General features: G+C 44.1%; 1 protein-coding gene across 2 annotated transcripts; it reads right to left on the bottom strand.

The window, feature by feature from the left end:
- Nucleotides 1-6,530: 6,530 nt before the first annotated feature.
- Nucleotides 6,531-25,077, bottom strand: LOC142951347 (alpha-1,6-mannosylglycoprotein 6-beta-N-acetylglucosaminyltransferase B-like). Of its 2 annotated transcripts, XM_076092845.1 has the most exons (18): nucleotides 25,026-25,077; nucleotides 23,833-23,948; nucleotides 20,962-21,094; nucleotides 20,728-20,870; nucleotides 19,062-19,126; nucleotides 18,627-18,800; nucleotides 18,312-18,479; nucleotides 17,901-18,070; nucleotides 17,587-17,718; nucleotides 17,122-17,255; nucleotides 15,811-15,953; nucleotides 15,477-15,632; nucleotides 15,142-15,288; nucleotides 14,936-15,052; nucleotides 14,767-14,841; nucleotides 14,378-14,538; nucleotides 13,982-14,217; nucleotides 6,531-6,614 (listed from the first exon to the last, which is right to left on the bottom strand). In XM_076092845.1, exons 1-17 carry the CDS (start codon nucleotides 25,049-25,051, stop codon nucleotides 14,019-14,021), a joined length of 2,259 nt encoding a protein of 752 aa, XP_075948960.1. In that variant the 5' UTR covers nucleotides 25,052-25,077; the 3' UTR covers nucleotides 6,531-6,614; nucleotides 13,982-14,018. The 2 variants fall into 2 exon arrangements, with proteins under 2 accessions (XP_075948960.1, XP_075948959.1); XM_076092844.1 differs by lacking the exon at nucleotides 6,531-6,614 and having other exon boundaries at nucleotides 12,154-14,217.
- Between the last annotated feature and the right edge of the window lie 203 nt (nucleotides 25,078-25,280).

Raw genomic sequence — 25,280 nt, 5'->3', positions numbered from 1 at the left:
TGTCCAGGCTGATGAGAGTAATATGGTGAAAATGAGGACAGCTGCTCCCATAAACCCTGTCATCAATTTGTCCCAGTCATTAAAATTGGCTGTAATTGGCCTAATTGTGGTCAATCATGCTTGCCAATGGTGCAGAAAAGTGTAGGGTATCTTTTTACAAGACGAGTGGATGATGAAGTGGGAGCGGGCCGCTCTGCTTCAGAACAATGATTGCTCAGTATAATCTTCGTCTAATCCTCACCACAAATGGCCTATTTGATCAAAAGGAGAGCAAATGATGCCCTAATGGCAGACAGGTTGAAACAGTATGAGGCCGTCATTCTGAACGTCAACTACAACTTATTTTCTTCTTACTCTTACAATCCAACTCTGCAACGCTCTGCTTAAAGTCAATATATCATCCGATCAGTCACAGCGGCTCATGACAGGAGCTGAGCCGCCGCAGGATTACATTTTTAGACCTACACGGCGAGGTCTGCTGAGACAAAACACTTTCAGGTACTGTGAAACGAAATCCGACTGTCACTCTCGGCCGTGAGATGATTGACTCGCGGAATGCCTCTCTCCTCGAACGCCGCATTTCTTATGCACACAAACACGGACACTTCAGGCGTGAGGAGAATGTGACAGGCGGCTGTGAGTGACAGCCGAGCATATGCTGGAGAGCTTGGAGGTGGGCGAGGAGGGAGGCGGGCAGAGGGTGTGAGTTTCTAGGGAGGTGTGCTGGGGCAGCTCAGGTCGACCGGGACACATGGCTGCGCTGAGAGGAATTTGTATTAAATTTATCCCCCCCCCCTCTCAAATTGTTTCCAGCCTGTGCCCATCAAAACGCTGTCAGATCAGCAGCTCGCTCTCAGTGTCTTCTCTCCCTCTTATTCCCCCCCACCCCTCTCCACTTTGAGTCTTCGCTTACACAAACAGTCAGAGAAAGAAAGTGTGTGTGTGTGTGTGGGGGGGGGGGGGGGTATGGGCAGTCTGGATGTCTGACCTGTGGTGTGTGTGTGTGTGTGTGTTCAAGCATGTGCGCCGCTGCCTGTATTGTTGTGTGTGCATGTGCAGCCTTGTTCTGGGGCCATCAGGAAAAGGTCTAACCTCTAAAATGCGGCGCTTGGTATAATTTAGGCGCAACTGAAAATATGTCTCGTGATTTCATGCATGCTCGGCAGCAGTAATCAATCTCTTTGAAGTGGTGGCCTGTCTCATTTGGAAACCAAATAAATGGCCAATTCCACTGAGTTGTTTGACATCAGGTTAACTGATTGAGGAAAATAGAACCATGATTTTAACTTTTTCATGTCATGTCATATCATATCAAGTGCCTCTCTTTGTTTCCCTGCTTCGTCGTCTTTGCCGGTAAGACCGCACCCAAAGCTTCGAAATTATTATGAAAAAGGAAACCTTTCAGCACGTTTTAGTAACCTATACATCACATTCATCGCCACCACCGCTGATATATCTGACGTCGCTCTGGAGAAAGCCAGTTTTCCACTGAGTCCTGGTCCCAGGTCATGGTTCTGGGTCCCAGCTGTGAGCGGTTTGATGGTTGGTTGAGTTCAGACAGCAAAAACAACCTCTCCCCTGCTTCTCAGGCCAAAGGTACAAGGCTGCGTGTGTCAATGGAAGGAGGGAGAGCGCTCCTATTCTCCTCTCTGGGACGTGGAGATGCTGCGTGGGGTTACTCGGGGCGACGAGCCACGCCTGACTGGGGGGCCCAGTCGAGAGGGTGGAGGTCAATTAGAAGCAAATGTCCTCCATCATCATCGTTCCATTGTAGTACGCCTCTCTCATGTTTTGTTGCTCGCAGGAGGACTTGATCTGACCCTGGCCGTATCACTCTCACTCCATATCACTCTCAATAACCATCATCCATCTGAGAAAGGCCTTAAAGTAGGGTAAACCATTTTTTATCAGCATCTTATGTCTCAATGCTTTCACAGAGTTCCTCAAGTCTCAGTAACGCAATCCCATTGTTGATTCTGCGATAGAGGGAGACTCCAAATCAACCCACGCCCCCCCCTCCACCCTTTAAAGAAGTTGCAGACAGTTTGCATTGGCCGTCTTCTGGCTGTCAAAATTGAAACAACTTTCAAGAAAAGACAATCCATAAAATGTGATTTTTTTTTCCCCTGTTTTCCTTCAGAGCTGTGGAAACATCCTGCATTACTGTAAACAGCAGTTCAAAACTCCAGTGGGGATGAAATAAGTTCCGTGAGGTGGACGAGTCGATACAGACATCTCCTTTTCAACCGTCTCCTTTTATCATGCTGAAGCTCTCAGCACCAAGAGACCACATCTCTTTCTTGGACACAATTATGCGTATAAAACAGCCTCTTGGAGAGGAAGTTACTTACGCCCACTCACAAACACACGCCTCAAAGCGAAGATTATCCACCACAGGTTTGTACTTTGTAAGCCCCTGGACAGTTGTGAAAACATACAGTATGTTTCTCTGATCCCTCGTGGTTTAGGACACAACTAGAACCGCTGATGAAACGCACACGATCACACATCTCTGGAGGAGAGAGATGTTTTTGGCTTGCCTCTCTCAAAGCGGTGGGATGTGAAAGGTAATACAGAGGAGAAGTAATAGATCCTGCAGTGAGACAGTTGCGACGCTCCTGCAGGAAAATATTTCAAAGATTTCAGGATGGAGTGAATGACGGGTACACGGATAGCTGATGTGTTCAGGAGAGACGAAGAGAGGGGGGGGGGGGGAGGAGGAAGAAAGGGCTTCAGCAAAAAGGTGAAACAATGTAGAAAATATCTTGGCAAGGGATATGAAAGGGAAATATATATTGTGAAAGAAAGGAAAGACTGCTGTCAAAGAGGCAGGAATGGGAGCAAAGGCAGGACTGATGGGATAGATGAAGAGACACAGGAGAGGTTTGTGGGGGGAGAAAGAGATGCAGATAAAGTGAAGGAGTCTGTCCGTGTACACTGGATTAAAACCACATGTGTCTGCCTGAGGTGAGGACACCGCAGCGCTGCGCACGCATGCAAGGACGAATGCCGTCACTTGCACCGACCGAGGGGCACCGCACGCTTGTTTCCAGAATGTATTTCTCCTGCCAACTCTCTGCCGCTCGCCTTTTTTTTTTTAAACGCGTCATCTCCACCGCGTCTTTCATCTCACTCGTCTCGCAAAGCAAATAAATAAATATGCCCGCTTTTGTTCCAAGGTCGTCTTCCCTCTTACTCGGCCTGCAAACAGAAGAATACTTTTGGTAAGCGTTGCCATGACAAGAAGGTCCCTGAAGAAACCTATGCAGTCAGAGAAATCATGGGAAGAGGGCAGCGGTGAAACCGGATGCCCGGGACGCACTGGAGGGCCTGGTACCGCGGCGTATATCTACCATGCTGCCGAATTTTCTTGGTCTCGATTTCTTTGTATCACTGTGATCATTATGTTCTTCATCGTTCTTCATCTCCCTATACTCTTGTGAAAATACATTTTCAATAGGTATTTTGAAGAATCTTTTTTTACATTTGGCATAATTTATATTCTGATCACCTTAACATATGTTGACATGCATGTTCATGAATTAAGATTACAGAAAAGTCTGAGATACCCCGACTTCATGCATATCATCTTCAGCAAAACGTATTTGGGACAGTTGCAAGAGTGAGAGGGAGGGAGAGATGAGAGGAGAGGGGTAGCTGGGAGAAAAGGGGGCGAGACGGCCATGCTATGGGAAAGTGTTTTGGGGAAACCAAATTAAGGGGAAGAAAGGCCGGACACAAAGGCCTTTGAAAGCGGCAGACAGTTCCCTTGACATGTGCCTTAAAAGAGATGCTGCCGCCGATGCCAAGAAGGGGGGAAAGGACAGAGGAGAGAGAGAAAGAGAGAGAGACTGAGGGAGGAAAGGAAGGAGAGATCAAGGGAAAAATGGTCTAGAAGTAAGAGGGCGACTGAAAGTGAGGGCAAGGACGACACAACTTCAAGAAGGAAGGGAAGAGCGTAAGAAAGCGGTTGAGTTCATGAGAGGTGTAATGAGTACAAATAAAGGCATCGGTGCGGGTTTGTGGTCTGTGGAGCAGACCAATTCAAAACACTCTTCAAAGGTATGCACTCTCAGAGCGTGTCTGTGTACATGTACTTATGCCTGTGTGAGAATACTTAAAAGAGATGGATTCCAAGTGTGCAATTGTGCACATGAACGTGTGTGTGTGTGTGTGTGTGTGGGAGAGACATTCGAGGAGGAAACAGTCTGAATTTTAAATGACGCGTACCCCAACGTTCTAATCCATTCCTCAAGGTCTCACTACTTTGCATTGTGTGGAGATCACTGCTGGTCTGCTGCATGAGATTTTTCTTGCATGCTTGCGTTTAATGTTGCTGCTGCCTTTTCAGTCCCTGTCTGGTTTTATCAGCTGGTGGTACATGTTGAATGTGACCAAATATATCGATTTTTTCGGGGGTTGAAATGATGATTAAATGTAATTTAAGGGACAACGTTTCTTATTCAGTTCAATTTTTTGCCAGACTTTTGCCAGTGCTCATGGAAATCCTTTCTTAGTCCTGTTTGCTGCTATGGTGAGTGAAAATAGTGCTCGTAATGTCATTGAAAATGACGTGTAGTTTAGGAATCTGTGGAACAGATAATCTGCAAACAACAAACACCCACTTTTTGTGGTGCGGCCTGCTGCCGATGTCAACAGCAAAATAGCAACATGCTTTTTCTCATGCAGATCCAGTCTCTTTGATGCAGGTCGGCCCCTCTCTTTTCCTGTCTCTCCCTCTCTCCCTCTGCCATTGTGTGCCCCTCAGAATTCACACTGGACTCTCTTGCTCTTCTACACACACACACACACACACACACACACACACACACACACACACACACACACACACACACACACACACACACACACACACACACACACACACACACACACACACACACACACACACACACACACACACACACACACACACACACACACACACACACACACACACACACACACACACACACACACGTATTATTCCTTCCTTGTGTCTGACTCCGGCATGAAATCAATTTCGGAGCCTGCAACCTCCCACCACCCTTGTTCAGCGTCCATTTTCTCTCACCATGAAGCGAGACCGTTGCTGTGCCAGCCTGAGAATACTCCCTCCTCTCAACTTAATGCCCCCATCCCCGTCCCAGAATCCTTCAGTGCTGTGCCCTCGTGGGGCTCGCCGTCACCATCCTGTCTCGCTTCCTTCTTCGCCATCACGCACTGTTCAAAATGTCTCTAGAGCCCCCATCTTTCTGCAATATATCCCAAACGTTGGTCTGTACATGTATTATATATTTTAAACATGAAAGGTAGATAGTTGAGACCACACACTGTGAATCAGTAAAAAACTATGTTTCATTGTCACCCTGAGCATGCTGTTTTACTACCACCTGTACATGTGGAGCACCTGTATAATCTAAAGACTTACTTATTTAAAAGAAAATCCCAAAATTGGTATAAAGTGACAAATAGTGAGCAAGTTGAAAGAGGGATGGACGTACAGAGGTGCGGCGGCACGGCTTTTATCACAGTTATCCCCTCCGCCGACGCACACCGCTCCTTCCTAATCCGCACTGACAGAGTTTTCATCATCTGAGGAGGTGGGGGACGATGGAGGCCTGCAGGGAATCGGCAAAGGTGGGGGACTTTCCTCCACTCTCTCCCCAGTGGCGGTGCACCCTGAGCGGCCGCAGCCAGGGGGCCACCAAGGCCCCCTTTGTGCCAGTTATCACCAAGTGGTGAGTGATGGCACCGCGGCCTCCCGCTCTCAGGAGAGGGAACGGGGTTGGGAGGGGAGGAGAGGGGGAGGAGGAGAAGAGGAGAAGGTGCACGAGAGGAGCAGATTGGAATGTTCCCAGAAGAGACAGAAAAAGAAAGAAAGGAAGGAAAAAGAAACGGGCTGTTTGAAGGGATGGCACTTGTATCATCTGTGCGTGCCTCACAGGTGCACCGCAGGAGGAATGTGCTTCGCTGTGATGACTCAATAGCGCTTGAACCATCAATGAAATGGCAAAGGAAAAAAACCTTCCAAACGCTGTTTGAATGGTCTGAATTTCACTCATTATCTTTCCAGTTCATCTCATAACCTTGTTTTATTTGACAGGCTCCAATTTAACAAGCGGATGTCATCCGAGCGCTAACTAGGCATGTCGCGTGTTTCCTGCTATGATTTCATGTCTTGACTCAATTACACACGCTGAGACACTGACGGACAAACGTCTAGACAATGAGCAGACATTGAGACACATCCGAGTCTCCGCACATGGATCTTGGGAACTGCCCAGACGATGAAAAGAGTCAAAGGTCAGTTTATCCCCCAACCACTACTCCTCTCTGTCCTCTCCTCTCCCAGCCTTCTCCCACGCTCCCACCATCACTAACACACCTGTGTCCTCACTAGCCCCCACGCACCTCCCCCCCCCAATCTCTGTCACACATACAGAAGCATGCATACACACAGATACCAGTGTCACAGACATTTCCCTCTCTCTTTCCCTCTCACATACACATTCCTAGCCTTCCCCACCTGCCTGTGCACCTGGGCTGGCAGCTGTCATCACTGTGGTAACTGGCATACAGCTGGCTGTCACTATCACCTGGCTCATCTGCCTCTGAGAGAGAGAGAGAGAGAGAGAGAGAGAGAGAGAGAGAGAGAGAGAGAGAGAGAGAGAGAGAGAGAGAGAGAGAGAGAGAGAGAGAGAGAGAGAGAGAGAGAAGTGGGCAGAAAAGTTTAGGAAGATTCAAAAGGCAGAGTGAAAAGAGAGCGAAGGTGTTTGCGGGTGAGATAAAGGAGGGGAAAAAGAAAGGACGAGAGACATGAAGAGAGAACACTGAGAGACAAAATGTCAACAGAGTGATGATTATCTCATAAATAAAAATAAAACCTGGATAGATAACAAGGATACATTGTTGCCAACATATTGTCTCGCTGTCTACAACAACTTTTCTGTCATCCTCTCTTCTCACTTCTGTCTCTGGTTCGTCTCACTAACTTCTGCCATTCTCAATCCGCCCACTAGTGGTCACTATTGAGACCTCAGCTCATGTGCATTCAAAAAGGTATCTAGACGCAACCGTTTGCTAAAATGGGGATTTCAGAAAAATGAAATATCACATTGACAACTATGCAGACCCTTTGCTATGACACTTTTGCTAAGGTGCCTCCCACTTCTCTTGATCATCTTTGAGACGTTTCTACACCTTGATTGGAGTCCACCTGTTGTAAATTCAATTGATTGGACGTGATTTGGAAAGGCACACGCCTGTCTATATAATGTCTCACAGCTGACAATGTATAGCAGAGGAAAAAAAGCCAAGCCATGAGGTTGAAAGAAGTGCCTGCAGAGCTCAGAGACAGGATTGTGGCGAGGCACGGATGGAGGAAGAGGAAGGCTACAAAACATTCTGCTACATTGAAGGTTTCCCGAGAGCATAGTGGCCTCCATAATTCTTAAACGGAAGAAGTTTGTAACAACCAGGAGTCTTCTTAGAGCAGGCCGCCTGGACAGACTGAGCCTTTGTCAGACAGGTGACCAGGAAACCCGATGGTCACTGTGGCTGAGATCCTGTGTGGAGACAGGAGAAACTGCAGAGACAAAATGGCAGAAAATCCCCTAATCCATGTGTGGACTTATATTATATACCCAAAAAGACTCCGGGCTGTAATTACTGCCAAAGTTGAGTTAAGGGTCTAAATACTTGTTTCAATGTGATATTACTGTTTTTACTTTTGAATAAATTTGCTAACAAAATCTAAAATCCCGTTTTCACTTTGTCATTGTGGGTTATTGAGGGAAGATTGAGGGGGGAAATATAATTCAAATGGTTTTAGTTTCAGTTACAACATAACAAAATGTGAAAAGTGAAGGGGTCTGAATAGTTTCTGAATGCACACTCTAAAGGACACGTATCAATCACCTTCTGCCAGGTTATGTTGCCGTGTCTGTTGGCTTAACTGTGGTCCAGTTCTGACTGCCTTCTCACTCCAGCTGTCTGCTTTTAGACCTACAGTATATGCTGGTGGAAAAAACATTTATAACAAAGTTCAACAGCTAAGCTAGCTAGCTGACACTGTGGTAATAAATGAGTTTGTTCTTTACTTTACAAACATAGCTTGAAGCATAGTGGACCTGAAGTTTGGCATCTTATCTTACACCACGCCAACAGCACGTGCTCATCACATTAATAGTGAGGGATTCCACCATTACCATGTTTGTTCCCGCAAACTGGCCAGCAATTAATTAAGACACCCATATTTGCTTATGTAGGTTTCACCTTTTAATGTGTCACCCTTCTGTAGAGTGTTTTGATGACGCAGTGTGCTTTTATATACCACATCTGTGATCTGTGTAAACTGTGGTGCCAAAGTGAGAGTAGACTTTTCTATTTGTGACATCAGAACTGAAATATTTTGGTTGATTTTTAACAAGTTGAAAGACGTATATTATTAAAACTACATGGAAAAACACATCGTCACCCAGAAATAACCTCCAGACTATATTATTTCAAGCTATTCTTCAGTGTTAGAAAAAAAAAAAAAGCTTCACCGTCTCCTTTTAAAAAGGTCAGGATCAGGGGTGTAGCAAAACAAGACTGTTAGAGACCCCCTGCATGGGCGGCTTTAATTACAGCTGAGGAAGTGGCACAGCTTAACGCGAACCACCCTGCTTGGCTGTTACATCCCATGACTCTGAATGAAAGCAGAAAAGCAGTTTAATATCTTTTAATGTGCATGTGCGTGTGAGAGAGTTGCACGCCAGCAGTGTGTGGCAAAGGCACCATGCAGCATATGGGCAGGCACGTCTGCACTGCCTGTTAAGCAGAGGGAACATCAAAAGGTGGGTTTTGAACTCCCCCCTGTGCACCCCATTGCCACCCCTCACTATAAATCCCACCCGAAAAGGAGCCATTTATGGGACAATAAGAGCCAATTTATGGGCCCCCAGAAAATGAAGGTAATTCGGAGGTGTGGGATGAAAGATGACGAGGGCTCTCTTAGCTCTGTGTTTCTTCACAACTTTGTCCTCCGTTGCCTAAGAAGAAGGGACGGATCAGTTCTGCTCAAAACGAGACAAGATTTCACTTCCTCTCCCACGCTTTCTTTGCAAAATCGGTTAGCTAAAGAGAAATGGAACCTGCTACATTTTTTTCGAGCGCTTTCTGCTGTAATTTTGCAGCACATTCATAAATTACTTCAGATATGTTTTCTCTTGCGGCTGCTGTTTCTAAGAACTCACTCTGCGCCGGTGACCTCTCCTGTCCCCTCGAGGTCATAAAATTCTTTCAGTTGAATACATACATAAAGACAATGGGATTAGCAGCTATGTGGACATACACACACACACACACACACACACACACACAGATACACTTAGAGGCAACCGAGAAGTGGACCGGATCACGTCTGCCGCAGAGTTACTCAGGTGTGGTGAGATTGCTGGAATACTGACACGAGACGTTTGGGGGGAATCACGGAAAGGCCCATGCCCGGTCCTAACCACTCAAGCATACACAACAGCTCCCTGGCCTGTGTTGTGTGTTGCTGATGGATGTAACAGCAGATCAGGCAGAGAACTATTTCATCTGTCTCTAGGCAGACACAGAAACACACTTTTTCATTCAACAATCAAACTACCGTCCACACAGTCTGTACACATGCACACCAGAGTAGAGCATCGCTGTAAGGTTGCCCAACAATGAGTCAATGAGTATCGAATCCCTGTTGCTCCTCTCCCTTTTCTCTCGCTCTCTCTCCCCCGTTCTTTTCCTCTTTTATTCTTTCAGTTTAATAGTCTGTAATAGTTACCAAGTATCATTAAGGCCAACCTCTGTGGCTTCTAACAGCGCTGTATGCAAGCCAAGTGTTTGTTGCCGGCATTTTATTGGCTTCCCAGAAGAAGGGTTGTTGTTGTTCAGTGTAATCTTAGCACGCCAATAACGGGTTTCAATAAAAGCAGCTGCTTTCTTATGGTAGTTGAGCTGCTCTCTCTCTCTCTCTCTCCCCCAACATGCGCAAGTGTGGTGGTTGGACTAACTGAGAGCTACCTGTAGAGAAGACTGAAAGTGTCTCCATTTGTTCTCACACATGTACTGCCTGACAAGCAAAAATCACTTTTTCCTTGGATGTTTATTTTTTTTTTTTAAATCTTTCTCTTTTCTCATCTCTGTCAAGTTAAACATGTTGCTGAGGTTTGGCTCATGCTGTGACTTAGTCCAATGCCAGCTGGTTTAGCTTGACCACACTGCCCCCTTTAGGGAACAACCTGCTGTTGCAAATCAACAAAGCTGGAGAGGCAAAGAGGTTCCTAGACATATGGACTATAAAAATAATGTATTAAAAAACATTTGGCCCTTTTCAGTTACATTTGCCATTTTATCCAACGATATGCAGAGAACTAAACTAATATGTCCCTTATATTTTAAGACAATTTGTCACTGTTCCTATCCATCTGTACTTGCAGATGCATCACATCAGACATTGGCGAAAGGAATTGTTAATACCAGATTATCCCTTTTTCTTGTCTCCAATATTTTACAACATACTTTTTGCTATGAACTCATCATAGCATGGATAAAGATGCAGGAAGAGAGGGGAGACATGAGTAATAGTAAAAGGCATGTGAAGAAAAGCGTCTCGGAATGAAAAAAAGCCGGCAGGAGACCAAATAAAATGAGAAAAGGGGGGATTCACTCGATCTGACGTAAATTGGGAAAAACTTGAAGATCCAGTATAACAGTGTGATTGATAGTAAACAGTTGTGAAAATAAAATACAGCAATAACTACGAATGTTGGTGGTTACTTAATTTTCCAGTATCCCTCATGAGAAGCAGACACAGATGAGTTATGTCTATAATATTCCTCTACTATGTAACTTGAAGTTGAACCTGACAAAGGGCAATCATTTGGACTAAATGTGAACGATTTTTGTGCTTTTTTAAAAACTACACATGTGAAATAGCAATAAAGTCTGAAAAGACATGTAAACGGCTATCTCCTTTCTCTATAGCATGATTTTTCTCTGAATAAATCTTTATCTTTCATATAAAACGACAGACATGACACAGGTTGAAAGTTTGATTTTAAGTGAAACTCTCGTGTATTGCTTTCTTCTATAAGATCTCTCATTTTTCTTGGCAGTGAAATTTGGTTTGCCACCACATTGCACAGTTAAAAGGTATAGGAGAAAGAGTCACTATGTGGCCAAAGGAGTTCCTGTCTCTCATGTCATTTTAAAAAGCACTCAGACAAACATTATTGAACCTCTGCTGGAGCTTGAACGCTCCACGATGTCTGGCTGACCCTGACACAGGTTCATGTTTCCTCTCTTGGTCTCTCAAGGGTTTCGATTGTTTTTCTCCTCCATCAATCATCCCTTATTTTCTAACCATCTAATCGTTATTTCAACGTGGTGAGGTGGCATGCAGCAGGCACATGCAAGTACAGTACAGTATGTTTAACCCTGCCAGTGGCATTGCTCCATGGATGGCAATGTCCATCTGTCACTTGGTCCATCACTTTGGTCCAGACTGAAATAACTGAGCAACTGTTGGAGGGATTAAGGTGAACGTTTGTGTAGACATTCATGTCCCCCTTGGGATGAACCGAAATCCCAGGTCAACATACTCGTCTAATTCTCATCAACTTCAGCTGCACTTTGTGCTTCTAAATGTTAGCATGCTAACATGCTAAATTAAGACGGTGAACACTGTGAACAATATGCCTGCTAATTGTCAGTATATTAGCATTGTGGTTGTGAGCATGTGTCCATGCTAGAGTTAACGTTTAGCTCAAAGCACTACTGTGACTAAGTGAGCCAAGTGGCTGTGAATTCTTTCATTTAAATGAAATTACAATATGTTAAGAACTATTTCTATCAATCTATCTGTCAAATGGCGTTCTGACAAGTCTCATTCAATATGATGTCAGTAGCAGCTGTGTGGAACAATGCAACCTTAGTCTGTCCGCATCGACGCGTTTGCTCCATATCTCCTTGGTGCTGTTTTTAAACCCTTAGTTTGAACCCTCTGCTATCAGCCCCCGGGGAGGTGAGAGACAGCTTTTATATGCCATAACACATGTAACTGATATTTAACATGACTCATCCAGAAATTACACATCACTTTCCAAAAATTAGCTTCAGAGACTTCCCTCTGAGTCAAAAGCAACTTTTATTTTCCTTTAATCCAAACAACGTTTTGACATGAACACAAGTTAATTTCCGTCATCTTTGGACCGCTCAGCTAATTAAACAAAAGTCACATTTGACAGGTCCAAATTAATTCACTGGAGTCCACCACAGTCATCACAAATGTTGTTTTCGTGGACCGTTTCACATGCATTTACCGGTCAATCAGTCCTGTTGTCGCAGCCCTGAGCAGTCTAATCCCTGAGTCACAATATGTTCTGGTCACATGAAGTGTATCGGGGCGGAAAAGGTCTCTTGCTCTGCCAATTAACATTCACGAGTGCGTCCTTTCCAAGAAAAACCTCACATTGACCCGGTTCAATATAGCAACGTGTTGCCATTGTTGGATCCATCTTTGCAAACAGCTGCGCCGTGTAAATCCAGCACCCCATCACTTACAACACTGACAGTAGGCTGTAGTTTAGCCTTTACTTATTATCATTTGTTTCTTTCACAAGCTGTTTTGCAGGAAGGGATGATGGGAGAAGTCTGTGTGAATATTTGAGGTTTCTAAAATGGAAACTTTAAAGCTTAAAACCTCCCTTTGCATGTGTCATGCAGCCAAATCACTCTGTGTACTGTATGTTAAGTTTCCAGTTTTGTTCTTGGGGGAGGCTTTAAATATATGTAGGTTATGAGGCAGTCTAGGAATAATACTGGCGCAAAAGCAAGAACTGAGTCATCTGTTATGATCAAAATCATCATTTCTAGTGAAATAACTAGAGAAAACATATTTAATCCTGCCTTCAGTGACTTTTTCCCTGGTCCTAATGACGCAGAATATGTGTTTGAAAGACAAACAATCAGGTTCTGCCTTTGCTGGTGGGGGGGCATGGATTTAAACAGAGCTGAGGGGGGTTTCCTAAGTCAAAGATGGTTGGGAACCAATGGTTTATATGTCAGTATAATCATGGTGATATGGCTGTGACCTCCCAAAGGCATCCAGAGGTTATCCATGATTCACTCGGATAATGAGCCTCATCACTTAGGCTGTCACCCGCTCTCCTCCGAGGCCCAGGCTAATATTTGCAGCCAGCAAAGCATTGCGGGGTTACATGAGTGGTAATCCCATGCAACGCTGACCAGCGTGATACATTACTGTAAGCAAATTAATGATTAGACACTTATTCAGCATAACATCAAAGTACACTGAACTGTGTTTAATCTGGAGCAGGAGAAGAGAATTACATGGCTTTAGATTCATAAGTGCCACTTCACATTTATATACATTTAAATACACCTAAACACATCCCCTAAAGTGTGTCTTGCCTTCATACGTCAAGACTGTTTGCTTAAGGGATCATGGGAAAGCTACAAAAACAAGAAGGGTTTTATTGTGCACCACGAGCCACCAGGCCTTGAATTAATCATCAACACTTATGAAATGACAATCATTCTTTTTTTTTGTTCCTGAGTAATGACTGTCGTAAACAAAATTCTTGTCCATAACAATGAGGATGGACAAATCTAGAAAGCGGGCGCACCCTGCCATATTTGAATTTTCACATACAGTAAGTCAACTTTACCCACTTGACACCACATAATGAATGCCAGTGACGCTAATCTGAGATGATTCAGATTACTGGGACACTGAAAATGGTTGATTTTCAACTCTAAAAATAAAATCCAGATCTATCAACTATCTTTCAACCTCGGCTTGAGATCCACAAACAAGACCACAAAGCTTTCAGTAGCATTGGCGGGATAGCTGGCTCTCTTTGGTCAAGAACTATTCTTCACCTGTACAGTTTGTATTGCAAATGGCTCTTTGGTGCTGTCTTTATCATATTACCTTTTTCCTCTTCCCCTCCCGCTATTTCCTGAGTAGTTTAGAGGCAGTCGGGGCACAGCGCCACTTGTCCAGGTAGGTGAGCTCTGCAGGGACACAGTCTGCGGTGAGAGGGGTCGGAGCCGGCGCAACTGAACAGCAGAGGCTCCTGTTGAAGGCCACACAGTCGGCCCCAAGGGCTGTAGGAAGGAAACAGGTGGTTGACTTCCTTCCCCATGCTGGAGCAGCCGATACTGAGTCTACAAAATGGGAAATGAAAGTGCAAAAACGGCATGTATTATACAGTAAGTTCACAGACAATATAAAGGCCCTTTCATTGGTAATTTCACAACTCCGAACTTGTAAAACTGCCTTTCACCCCCCCAATAACTGTACAGTGTGTAGCTGCTGATTTCTCACCTGGCGAACGCAGCAGGACTGTTTAGGTGGTGAAACAGAGCTGGCTCACACACGAGGGAGGACCGTCGACACACACTTACGCATGACTGACCCAGGGGACCCAGGTGCACCCTTAAAGCACTTTCTGGTGGCCAAGTAGGGACAGATGTGCTACAAAATTTCTGGAGGGATTTAAGAGAAAGAAAGTTGACAATAGGGAGAGTTTGAACCAAAAAAACAACTGAATGGTTTCTCTAAAGAACGGGTGGAAAAGCCTGTAAATAAATCACAAAAAAATGTCTCTTGAAATTCATCCATTTTAGAGATTAAGATCGTGTTACATCAGGAGTCTAATTGGGTAGAGGGAGAACCAAAAATACTGCAACAGGTCTATGGCTACGTCTCTGTACCTGGTGAGCGATATAGCCACGAACCCTCTCCAGCATCCCCTCACAAGTGAACTCTCGGGGAGTGAAAGGCTTCACCTGCCAAAAACATATACGCATGCATTTATTCAGCAGTACTGAAACAGAAATTGACAGGATTATAACGTGTGTCTATATATACACACATATATACCTCTGTGCGTAGAATAGCTCTGGCTGCCTCCCGTACATCAGTCTTGTTGGTCACGTCTACGGTCCACACGTGAGGTTTTCCGATGAATTCCTCAGCATAAGGGTGCTGGGAGGAGATCTGTCATCCAAAGTTATTTACTGTCTTTAGATCTAAGAATTGATTCAATTCAAACTGTCATTATTATTTAAGTTTGCAGTGTTATCGACCTGTCTTGTGGTGGGCTTCCCTTTGTAGAAATCATTGTTGTCTGATGAGTGTGGTGGGTGAAATCGTGGCTGCAGGAAGACACAGCCCAGGGCTATTGCCTCAATGGGTGCTGGTCCCTCATAGGGGAACCCAAGACCTACAAACACCTGAAAGGGAAGACGTGTCATTTTGCATCTTAATGAGGATCTGTCAAAGAATATAAACAAGGCAGGCAGGATAAACGAGTAAGGGCAGTGACCCATATGGGGCCACAATTCAGTCCAATATGATTGTGTCACAAATCGACTTAAGAAACATTAGATGCACTTAAAAGATTCTCTGGCTCTTATCTGACCTTGGCTTTGCGTAGAAGTCGTAGGAATTGTTCCTGAGTCAGCAGGCCGTGGTTTCTGATGAAGCCGGGCAGATTAGAGGCGAGTCCTGGAGGCTGGTAGACTGTAGCGTGGGTCTCCATCTCTTCACTGATCACCTCCACATACTCAGATTTACCCTGGCATATAAACACACACATACAGAAACACACAGGACACAGAGTATCTTAAGACCAGGGTGAACAAAAGCACTAAGCTGTCTTTTATGAAATCTTCCCTATCATGTAAAACGGGCTTCTTGACATGTTTCTTGCAGCCTTTCGACATACATATACTTGTCTCTCTTGGTCATTTTACCTGCCACATATAGTCTTGTTTGCCGTAAACGACTGCTATCCTGTCTTTCCTGTAGCGGTCCGGCTCCAGCTCTTCCTCCCTCACCTCCTCCCTCGCTGCCTCCTCACTCACAAAGCCCAGGAAGGAGTTATCAGGAGTATGAGCTAGAGGGCAGATCACAGAGCACCTCAAATCAAATGTTACTCTTGGACAAGAGTTACTGACAACACAGTCCAGAAATATTACAGGTAACGGTTGATGTTAAAATTGTGTGCGACAGGAAAAACATGCTGAGCGGTATAAATCAGCTGTTAAAGAAAATGAGAGGTTAACCTCTGGTTGTTTAGATAGGCAGATGCCACCCGGCCCGGCCTCCGACACACTAAAGAAGGTGTGAAAGATGAGTATTTACTTTAATAGGAATGTGCTGCCTGCAAAGGTGTGTGTGTGTGTGTGTGTGTGTGTGTGTGTGTATGTGTGTGTGTGTGTGTGTGATTCTCTCCTGTCTCAAGGTATACTTGTTTAAAAGACTTTTGCCAAATCTTCTCTCATTCACAGCAGCACATCAATTTTCCTCCTGGCTCATTTTCATCCATTTTTTTCCCCACTTGTCTATAACACCTGTCTAGGATCACCTATCAGATTAGCAAAGACATTCAACAGCACACTGATATGATCAAGGTCATGCAACATGTGGAGGTTTGACGGGAAGCTGTGAAGGAATGAATCGTTTCTTGGTTTCAGAGCTCTTGCTGCCTGTTTACAGTTGCGCTTCGTCTGCTTGTCTGTTTAGTATCCTTCAATCGTCTGTCCTCCTCTTCCCCTTTTCAAAACAGAAGCATAAACACCCGCCCGCTCTTTTCTCAAGCTTCTTCTTTTTCTCCCCACTTCCTGTGACTTTGTTTCTCTCTTTCTGCCGCTTTCCCAACCATCAGCTTACATCCATCCCTGTCTCCCCTTCAGCAGGACAAATAAACAGGGTTTCAGGCTGAGCCATGGAGAGTGGCTCTCGGCCCAGTGCGGCCAGCTTGTCTCCATCTCCCAGCAGGGTGGGAAAGATGACATAGAGAGGTGTTGGAATGAAAGCTCTGTCTGGGCACCAAGTTTATTTAACCTTAGCTATTAATCCTCTCCCTGGGAAGACAATTAGAGATGTGCATGTGAAGGATCAGTGCTGTGGCAGCAAGTAATAAATATGTCTGGAGATGTGAGTTGAGTAGTAGGTAGTGCAGATCTGAATCAATGTACTGTGCTGAGCTGCCATCATACCGTGTTTGCATGATTACAGACGTGCACACACACACACACACAAATACATACACACAGACTTACGGAACATGGTCATGTACTGCAGAGGCTGCAGTCCCCAGCTTCCCCACAGTGTTTTATATCCATGACTACGCGCATAGCTCCCCAAGTTAAAGGCTGGTTCAGTGCCAAAAGAGTCCAGGATTCTGAAGCGACACCTACAAAAAAAAAGGTTAATCACAAAGTGTTTCTTATATTTATACACATGGTTTGTCTGCTAATGTAACACTTTAATGTGTAACTTTTGGTCACATTTGTCTTTTATTTGAAGGCGTACGATGTGGCTATTTAATTTATAATAACCATTAGGTAAATGTCAGGGTTTTTTAATCTTTATCCCAAAGACCATGAAACACACTTGTGGCTCATTGCAAAAACTCTAAAACTGTGTAAATGTAAAATAAAGATGCAATATTATTTAGAGAATATGGAACCGATTTATCGATATACTAGAGACATAATTATGTATTTAGAAAATTGTGGTTGTACTGGTAATGCAGGAAAGCCAGGCCCATGGCGCCATGAAGGTGAGCAAGGCCGTGGTAGTCCGTGTAGATGAGGTCAAAGGTCAGGGGCCTCTGGATTGGACAACTGCCTCGGCCTGGCGCAGCACCTATCAGGCTGGACCAGTCACAATAAACACACGTCACACTACTAATTCTTCAGCATTGATCTTTTGACTCTCTACAAATCAATTAACTATTAAAATCCTTTTTTCTTTTTTCATATATGTAGTCAGTACTTTCAAAGTATACATAATATTTTGTGTCAGGTGAAAGTAACTAGTGGACAGTGGAGCTAACCTGTGGAGCAGTTGCTGTGAGGTGCTGAAGGTTAAGTTGTGGCCCAGGATTGTCAGACAGGCGCTGAGGTCGGCCCACTGGACCAGCTCCCCTAGAGGACCCCCTCTATCCACCAGGGCCTCAAAACGCTGGCCAACACTGCCAGCCAGGGCCCCAGGATAAAGCAGCACCTGGAGGATGGGAGGTTATGAAGTCCTGAATCCATCTTTAATGGATGCCAACATGGCAGTTTAGTAGAGACAACAGTTCATAATACATTCATAATGGAAGTGAGTTTAGAATAAGTGTAAGTTGAAAACTAGATTTTTGGTAATATTAAAAATCGGTACACTAAAAACCCTTTACATAAACATTATGGTCACGCGGGCATGTTTTTGAAAACCTCTAAATGTAAAGTCTTGGTGTTTATACCCTCATCTGGGCCGAGACTGTCTTGTTGCTGCTTTGCCTCATCCTCAGAGCAGCCTGTATCCACCGCTCGGACATCCTTTCCACTCTGGACCGGATGAAGTTCACGGCAGGACCGCTGCTGTTGCTGATGACCTCATACAGTGGGCTCAGAGTTGTACGTATCTCAGCCTGTGTAAAATCACAGTGTTAAACAAGGAGGCAGTGCGACGTGTACGTCAGATAGAAATGATAGTAGAGTCGTGTTTTAGTAGAGTAGATCATGAGCTGAATAGTTCTACAGTGACACTCAATGGCATTAGCCTGTTGTGTTCGTACCTTCTCTGTGTAAGAGTGAGCTTTCTGGTGCCATGGCAGTGCAGAGTGGTTTCTTCCAAGACGAAAGGGACAAAAGTCCTCTATTTGGCTAAGGTATGTCAATATGGAGCAGGTGGTACCATCCACCCCATAAAAGGCATAACAGGGGTCTGACTGCCAACGAGCCCGCAGGAACTGCCAGAGAGACAGATGTTAAATCAGACAAAATAACGAGCCACATTTCTGGTGATGTACAGTATAAATAACATACATTATATACATGCTATATCCTAACGCCCATTATTTTAAAATGGTATTTCTATAATCAGCTCATATACCGTGAACTAAATACGAAACATAAAACTTTAAGTCGAGGTAAGCACTTCAATGCAACCATAACGTTGCGCACACAGTGTCATTAGGTTCATGCTACCACATATATTTCCACTTTCTCACCTCCACTTTCTCCGCACATACCGGATACGCACGATCCATTGGCACCTCACACTTCTCGTTGGGTCCTGTGGGTGAGATATTAGCCGTCACACAGTTTCTCTTTATGTGGTCATTTTGAATGCATCATTATACCACAATCCTTGCTTTAGTAACAAAAAGCACATTGTGGAGTTAATGAAGAACAGTGGACAATAACTCTGATATACAACCTCTCAACTGAAATGTTCACAATGAATGGCAGCCATCAGCACGATGTATAGTGCTGCCATGCGTGTAAGAGGCATTAGAGTAGAGGCAGTGTGTTCTCAGAGGCCCTTTCCAGTAAGCCCCCCCCCCCCCACCATCTCTAGCCAATGTCAATCATCTGGAATGAACACACACACACACACACACACACACACTGACACACACCTGACCCACCTGCCTCCAACCAAACATATCCTTTTACAATGCAAATTCCTGCCAAAATACGCAGTCCTTAGCTATGTAAAACAACATAATAAAACAGAAAAGAGAGAAAAAAAGATAAGAAAACCCGAAGTGAAGGTGTGAAAGCCTAAAAACAGTGATATGCTGTAGGAGCACAGCAAAAAGAGGAAAAAAAGTGCCCCTTCTGCAAAAACAAGAATATGAGTAGACAAGTTGGTGAAAGGACTCCTGGGTAATTCAGTCGTATTTTATGGGTGTGAGGTAATGTGAGATGGAGGAGGGTAAGGGGCGAACAGGCTGGTGATTGGGAAGTGTGTTGTTTGTGTGTTTGCGGGTGGTATGTGTGCACATACTGCATGTGTGGACCCTCGCATATAGACAGTGTGGTGTGTGTGTGGCCCAAGTTTTATGAATTCCCTTTTTCAGGAAGGGAGGAGAGCGTGTAGCCACTCATACCCACACAGACACACACACACACACACACACACACACACACACACACACACGAACCCTCGCGTGCCAACTCGGGTGCATAACCCGACTCTCACCTGACACCTCTCATGAGGGTCGTAGTGTAAATGTAAACTTTTTTTCCTCCCCACGGCCAGTTGATCGGCACTGGCTCTGAGGGACTTGTTAAACTTCTATTCAAGGACTTCATTCCCCATAACCACCTGCACCAACTGCCCTTTAACCCCCCTATTCACACCCTCCATTATCACAGCTTGTTAATTTCACTGTGTGGTTAACCTCCATTGAGGCTATGAACCATGCATTTGGCTCAGAGTATCACACTACCACTGCAGCAAACCACAGAGCAGTTATTGAGGCTGGCAACATGTTGGGAGGGGAGAGTGTATTTATTTGGTGTAGCGAGAATGTTAAAGCATATTATAACTGGAACAAACCCTAAAATCTCTGTTTTGTCTTTGGACAATGAACTGCTTCTAGTATTGTAAAATCAAAGCTAAACTAGGAAAGGTTTGTATGTCATAGCCTAATACACGTCTTTTCGGTCTAAATCTCACTTTGGGGCCCCAGTAAGTCTGATCTAAACCCCACAGATCCTCCATATCTGCTAAAATCAAATTCTGTTTTTGGGCATGACATGACAAATCCACACCATAAGAGTAACATAGAAAACTCCTAAATCCCCCCCCCCCCCAAAAAAACCCAGAGAATATAATAACATACATGATTTAAGAGAGATTAAATGTGATGAAGGTCTGGGCTTTACCTGCGTGTGGTCTGAGGTCATGTGTCGGAGTGTGAGACTGATGGCGAGGGTGTGGATGACGGCTGAGCTGGTCAAGCCTCTGAGACACTCTCTTCAGCTCCCTCTCCACCAGGCGGGCTAAGCCTTGCTGATCCTGTCTAAAGCTGGAAAATAAACCCACGTGTAACCACACTGCCTGAACAAATACAATAAGTTATATTCTGTTGTTTCTACATGTTCAAACTATACAGATACCTTTGCAGCAACAGACTGAGATCATCTTTGGTCAGCTGGGTGACCCGACCGCTCTCTCTGCTCAGCCTCTGCACCTGAGTACTCAAAGCCTCCAAGCGAAGCGCCAGCCTACGAAAGCCAAGACCACGCTGACCTGTGACATAAAGAACATACAACATGGTATGTCATCTACGTACACGGTATCATATTCTACCCCCGACCATGACGTTTAAGTAGTAATACTTTGTATGATGTCATGGCAAATCTTGTTCTGTGTCTCATGAAACAGCAGGGTTATGTAATTCTATTTTCTTAACCTGATCTGCTGCAAACGAAGCAGAACATTATGGCTATGTGTATTTTCTGTGTTGCATGTGGGGGGGTAATGGCATGTAGTCATATTTATAGAGGTGCCGTTTCCTGAGGGACTATTTATATGGCGGATAAAGATGTCATAATTTCTGACAACAAAATGTTTCTGAGGGTTGCTGGAGCTTTGTGGTCATCTCACATTGCTTTGTGGTTTCAGAGCCAGCCCAAACACACACACACACACACACACACACACGCACACACACACACACACACACACACACACACACACATACTGTATGTTTTTTGTGAAGGTTTTCACTGACGCCTCCATGGTTGGAGGTTAAACTAAAATTGCTGACCTCAAGCTATTTACAAACAGCACATTTACATTGATTTCCATCAGATGTTGTGCATTCATTAACCCGGCGGTTTCCAACCTTTTTGGCTTGTGACCCCTTAAACCTATGCAACATCTCTCTAACAGGAATGACCTTGATGCAGAAATGAGTTGTAAGCATGTTCAGTTTTTCTTAGCTTTCAGAGGCCTGAAGAGGTGAAAAAAACGAAAATTGAATATATGAATATAATTTGTAATATGTATTTTTCATTCATATTTCTTTGATCACATTTTCACCTGTAAGATTTATCTTTCCCCAGGTCTGTAACCAGCCTTAACCAATAATAAAGTGTATTTAAAGAAAAAGATGTTTTGCTATAAAGCCTTATAATGTTGGTTACAGTGTCTACTACAGTATATATTATAACAGTTGGGTTTTTTTACATACAAAGTTAAATGAAAACTATCCAGTACCTCTTGTGTTGTGTTGGCTAACCTGAAGTAGTGGTGTTCACAGTAACACAGCTAGTTACCAGACATACCATAACTGTATGGACCATAACCTGCTGGAGGGGCTTAGAATGAGCTATTTGAGATGGCATATCAAGGATGTCTCGACTGGAATCATCTGTATGAGGCAGGGAGGACTGTTGAAAGAGTTATGCTGCCTGTGAATGAGGAATATTGAGTGTTTTATTGGAGGGGTTGCTGGTAGTGTTAGGGTTGCTTTGAGGTCAGAGTAAGGATCTCCTTGGGGATAGAGCTATAACCTGCGGTACACAGTAAAAATCCACCAGACTGGTGATGTCACTTCATCACTGTTTGCTCAGCTGACGGTCAGCATATCACTATGCACATGCCCAGGGGCCCTTTGGGCACAGACGCAGTGAAAGATGAATGGGAGGGACGAGGTGGGATCCTGTAACAACTTAATGCCAGTTGTGTGAGATAACTATATGACCAAGTCATTTAAAAACTCGTAAATGTACAGCTAACATAATTATGTATGAATGGGTATGTGTGTGCAAGCCTTACTTACTTGTCATATCCATATTAGAAAATATGTTTCTAATATTATTATTATATTAATAAGTTGTTTCTGCACATTGTAAGATCTCATGGAGACAGAAATGTATGCAGCACAAAGGCCCTTATGTGTTTTCAAAACACAATAATATGTTTTAATGAAATGATAATAATCTATAAACTTCCTTTATATCAGAGCCAACATATTTAGTTTTCATAGAAGAAATCTGCCATTTTAATGAAACAATTCAGTTGTATGTCATTAATATCATCCTATTGAAGCCTTTTCCTAAAATAATTAGTACTATAGTATAGTATATCTTATATATTTTTATATTATTTGATGTGTTATGTTTTATCCATGTATTTTGACATATATATTAAACATTATATGAGTATATATATATATATTAATGTTTTATAATGATGTCTGTGTAATGGTTTGATGGTTGCTGGAGGGTGACATGGCAGATTTTCTGCGTTGTTTTTATGTTATTCCGTTAATTGTTTGAAGCATGCGATGCTGTGTGAATGGACAATAAAGTTTGACCTTATTTTATCTTGTGATGTTTCACAGAGACTGGTTGAAACTGAGTATTCGGTCAATTGTAGCTGGATTAACGGCGTGTGCTGACCAACAGCTTCCCCCGTGTGGTACATTTTCCAACACAATAATTAATAGAGTTTCCTGTCAAAAGAGTGGAGCTCGCTGAATCTAGTACCATGCTCCTGATGATGTTTAAGAAGACTTCTGGGAGAGGCACAGTGCCAGAATATGCTAATTTATTCCTTGGGTGCAAAAGAAAGAATGCTGATTTTAGGGAAAAACATACTCTGCAGGAGATTGTTAACGTTGCCACGTCTTTGTAAACCAGCAACAAAGCTGTTGCCCAAACAACCCTGTCTCCTGCCCCCTCAAATACTCTCCTTTAGGGAAACAGTTTAACCAGACAATTGAGTTTAACAGGGGTATCTGTCAGCCACATGGGAGGACCCACCGTGAATTGTGTACAAAGCTTCATCTAACATTGGAAACACAGTCAGATGAGGTCTTATCAACCAGAGATACAGTTATTCTCTCCAAAATAAAGAATACTGCTGCCCCTATTTCCCCCAATCAATGCTTACTGTGAAGACACCACTTCTGGCTGAGATTATGTGTTCATGTATGTTGTTTATTCATGCCGTGTGGCACAAACACCATTGAGGCTTACCTTGTTCCTCAGGTGACCTCCCAGCAGGTTCATCCCTGGTCATCTCAAGGGGCACCCAGAGGCTTTGTAGCAGCAGGGTGAACACAGACAGGCACAGGCAGAGCACCAGGCAACCACTAGAGGGCACAATACACAGAGGAAGCTCTTGAAATGCTGCAGCAAACAGCACACAATGCATCAGTGGTTCCTATGCAGTGGTACCCCATGAATCAAGGTAACACAATTTAGACACAAGTTGTATTTTGTTACAATATTTTTAATTAAACTGTCAATATTTAAGTTGGTTTGGTCAAGTTTGCATTCGTACATATACCTTGTCGTGGCAGAAGCTTAAAGTTGCAAGCATTTATCCATATCTTTAAGCTAACGATATATGAAATGTATTCATTACTTTTAACTCACATGTTTGATTTTAAGAGCGGATCTCATGCAATGAAAAAAACGTACAGCCTGACTTTGCCTTTCGCCAAATGCCTTGAGAATGTGGCGAGCTAAATTGTTCCATGACTTCACGTGAGGACCCTGGTGTGTCAAAACAAATATCTGAAGCGTGACGTGCCATCATGGCGCGTATCTGCCCGCTGCTCACGTGGGCTCCCGGCGTCGGTTTAACTGGGGCAGAGAGAGCAGCCACTGAGCTCTCGCTTTCACCGGGCCACTAAACCCACCAGCCCGTACCCAAATGAACACGGCGTAGCCAAGCTTTAGTACATGTGCAATCCTATAGTGCCTATAAAGCTCCAGATTCAGATCCAAACTAATTATTTCCATTTCATTCTTTCATACTGCATTTCATCAAAGCTGTCAGGGCACTCATCACTTTGCTTGAGGGCATTTACAGAATGGAAAAGGATCAGAGCTGAGATCATGAAAAAAGCAGAATACTTTGTGATAGTTGGATATCTACTGCAAGTGATGTAAAAGGGAAGATTACAACTATAATCAATTACTCATTGGGCTGGGCTTAGTCAACGAGCTTAATGTTCACTGTGAGGTGCCACTCAGACCAATCAGCTGTTGACCTTTGCATTTGTTTTTTTGCTTTTAGCCAGCTAAAATAAGTAAAGCTAAATCTCAGTGCACACTGCAGGGGCATGCAGAGGCAGGCGTGGATGAGGCGCGGTGCATCGCTTTCCCTCTACTGCACATTTGAACCACATCCTGGCCTCTGATCTCACGCCGCTGAGCCTTACCTGCGTGGCCGCAGCGCAACGTGCATGGCCCTCTGTTGACAGGATACTGGACCTCACTGTCAAAACAAGGACATTGCAAATCCCAGTAAGTTCAACATGCTTCAACAGCTCAGCTTACAAGACAAACCAGCACATGGACAACCACACACACAGAAACACACATCCTCACCTCCTTGGGTCTCCGTCCCAACCCACTGGAGACCATCAGGCCTATTTTCAAAACACACAAGCTAAATATAGCTAATATAGTTGGGG

This window comes from Anarhichas minor, unplaced genomic scaffold (genome assembly GCF_050575085.1).
Source record: "Anarhichas minor isolate MPS153535 unplaced genomic scaffold, ASM5057508v1 ptg000017l, whole genome shotgun sequence".
Lineage (NCBI taxonomy): Eukaryota > Metazoa > Chordata > Actinopteri > Perciformes > Anarhichadidae > Anarhichas > Anarhichas minor.
This window is presented reverse-complemented; position numbering and strand designations above follow the sequence as displayed.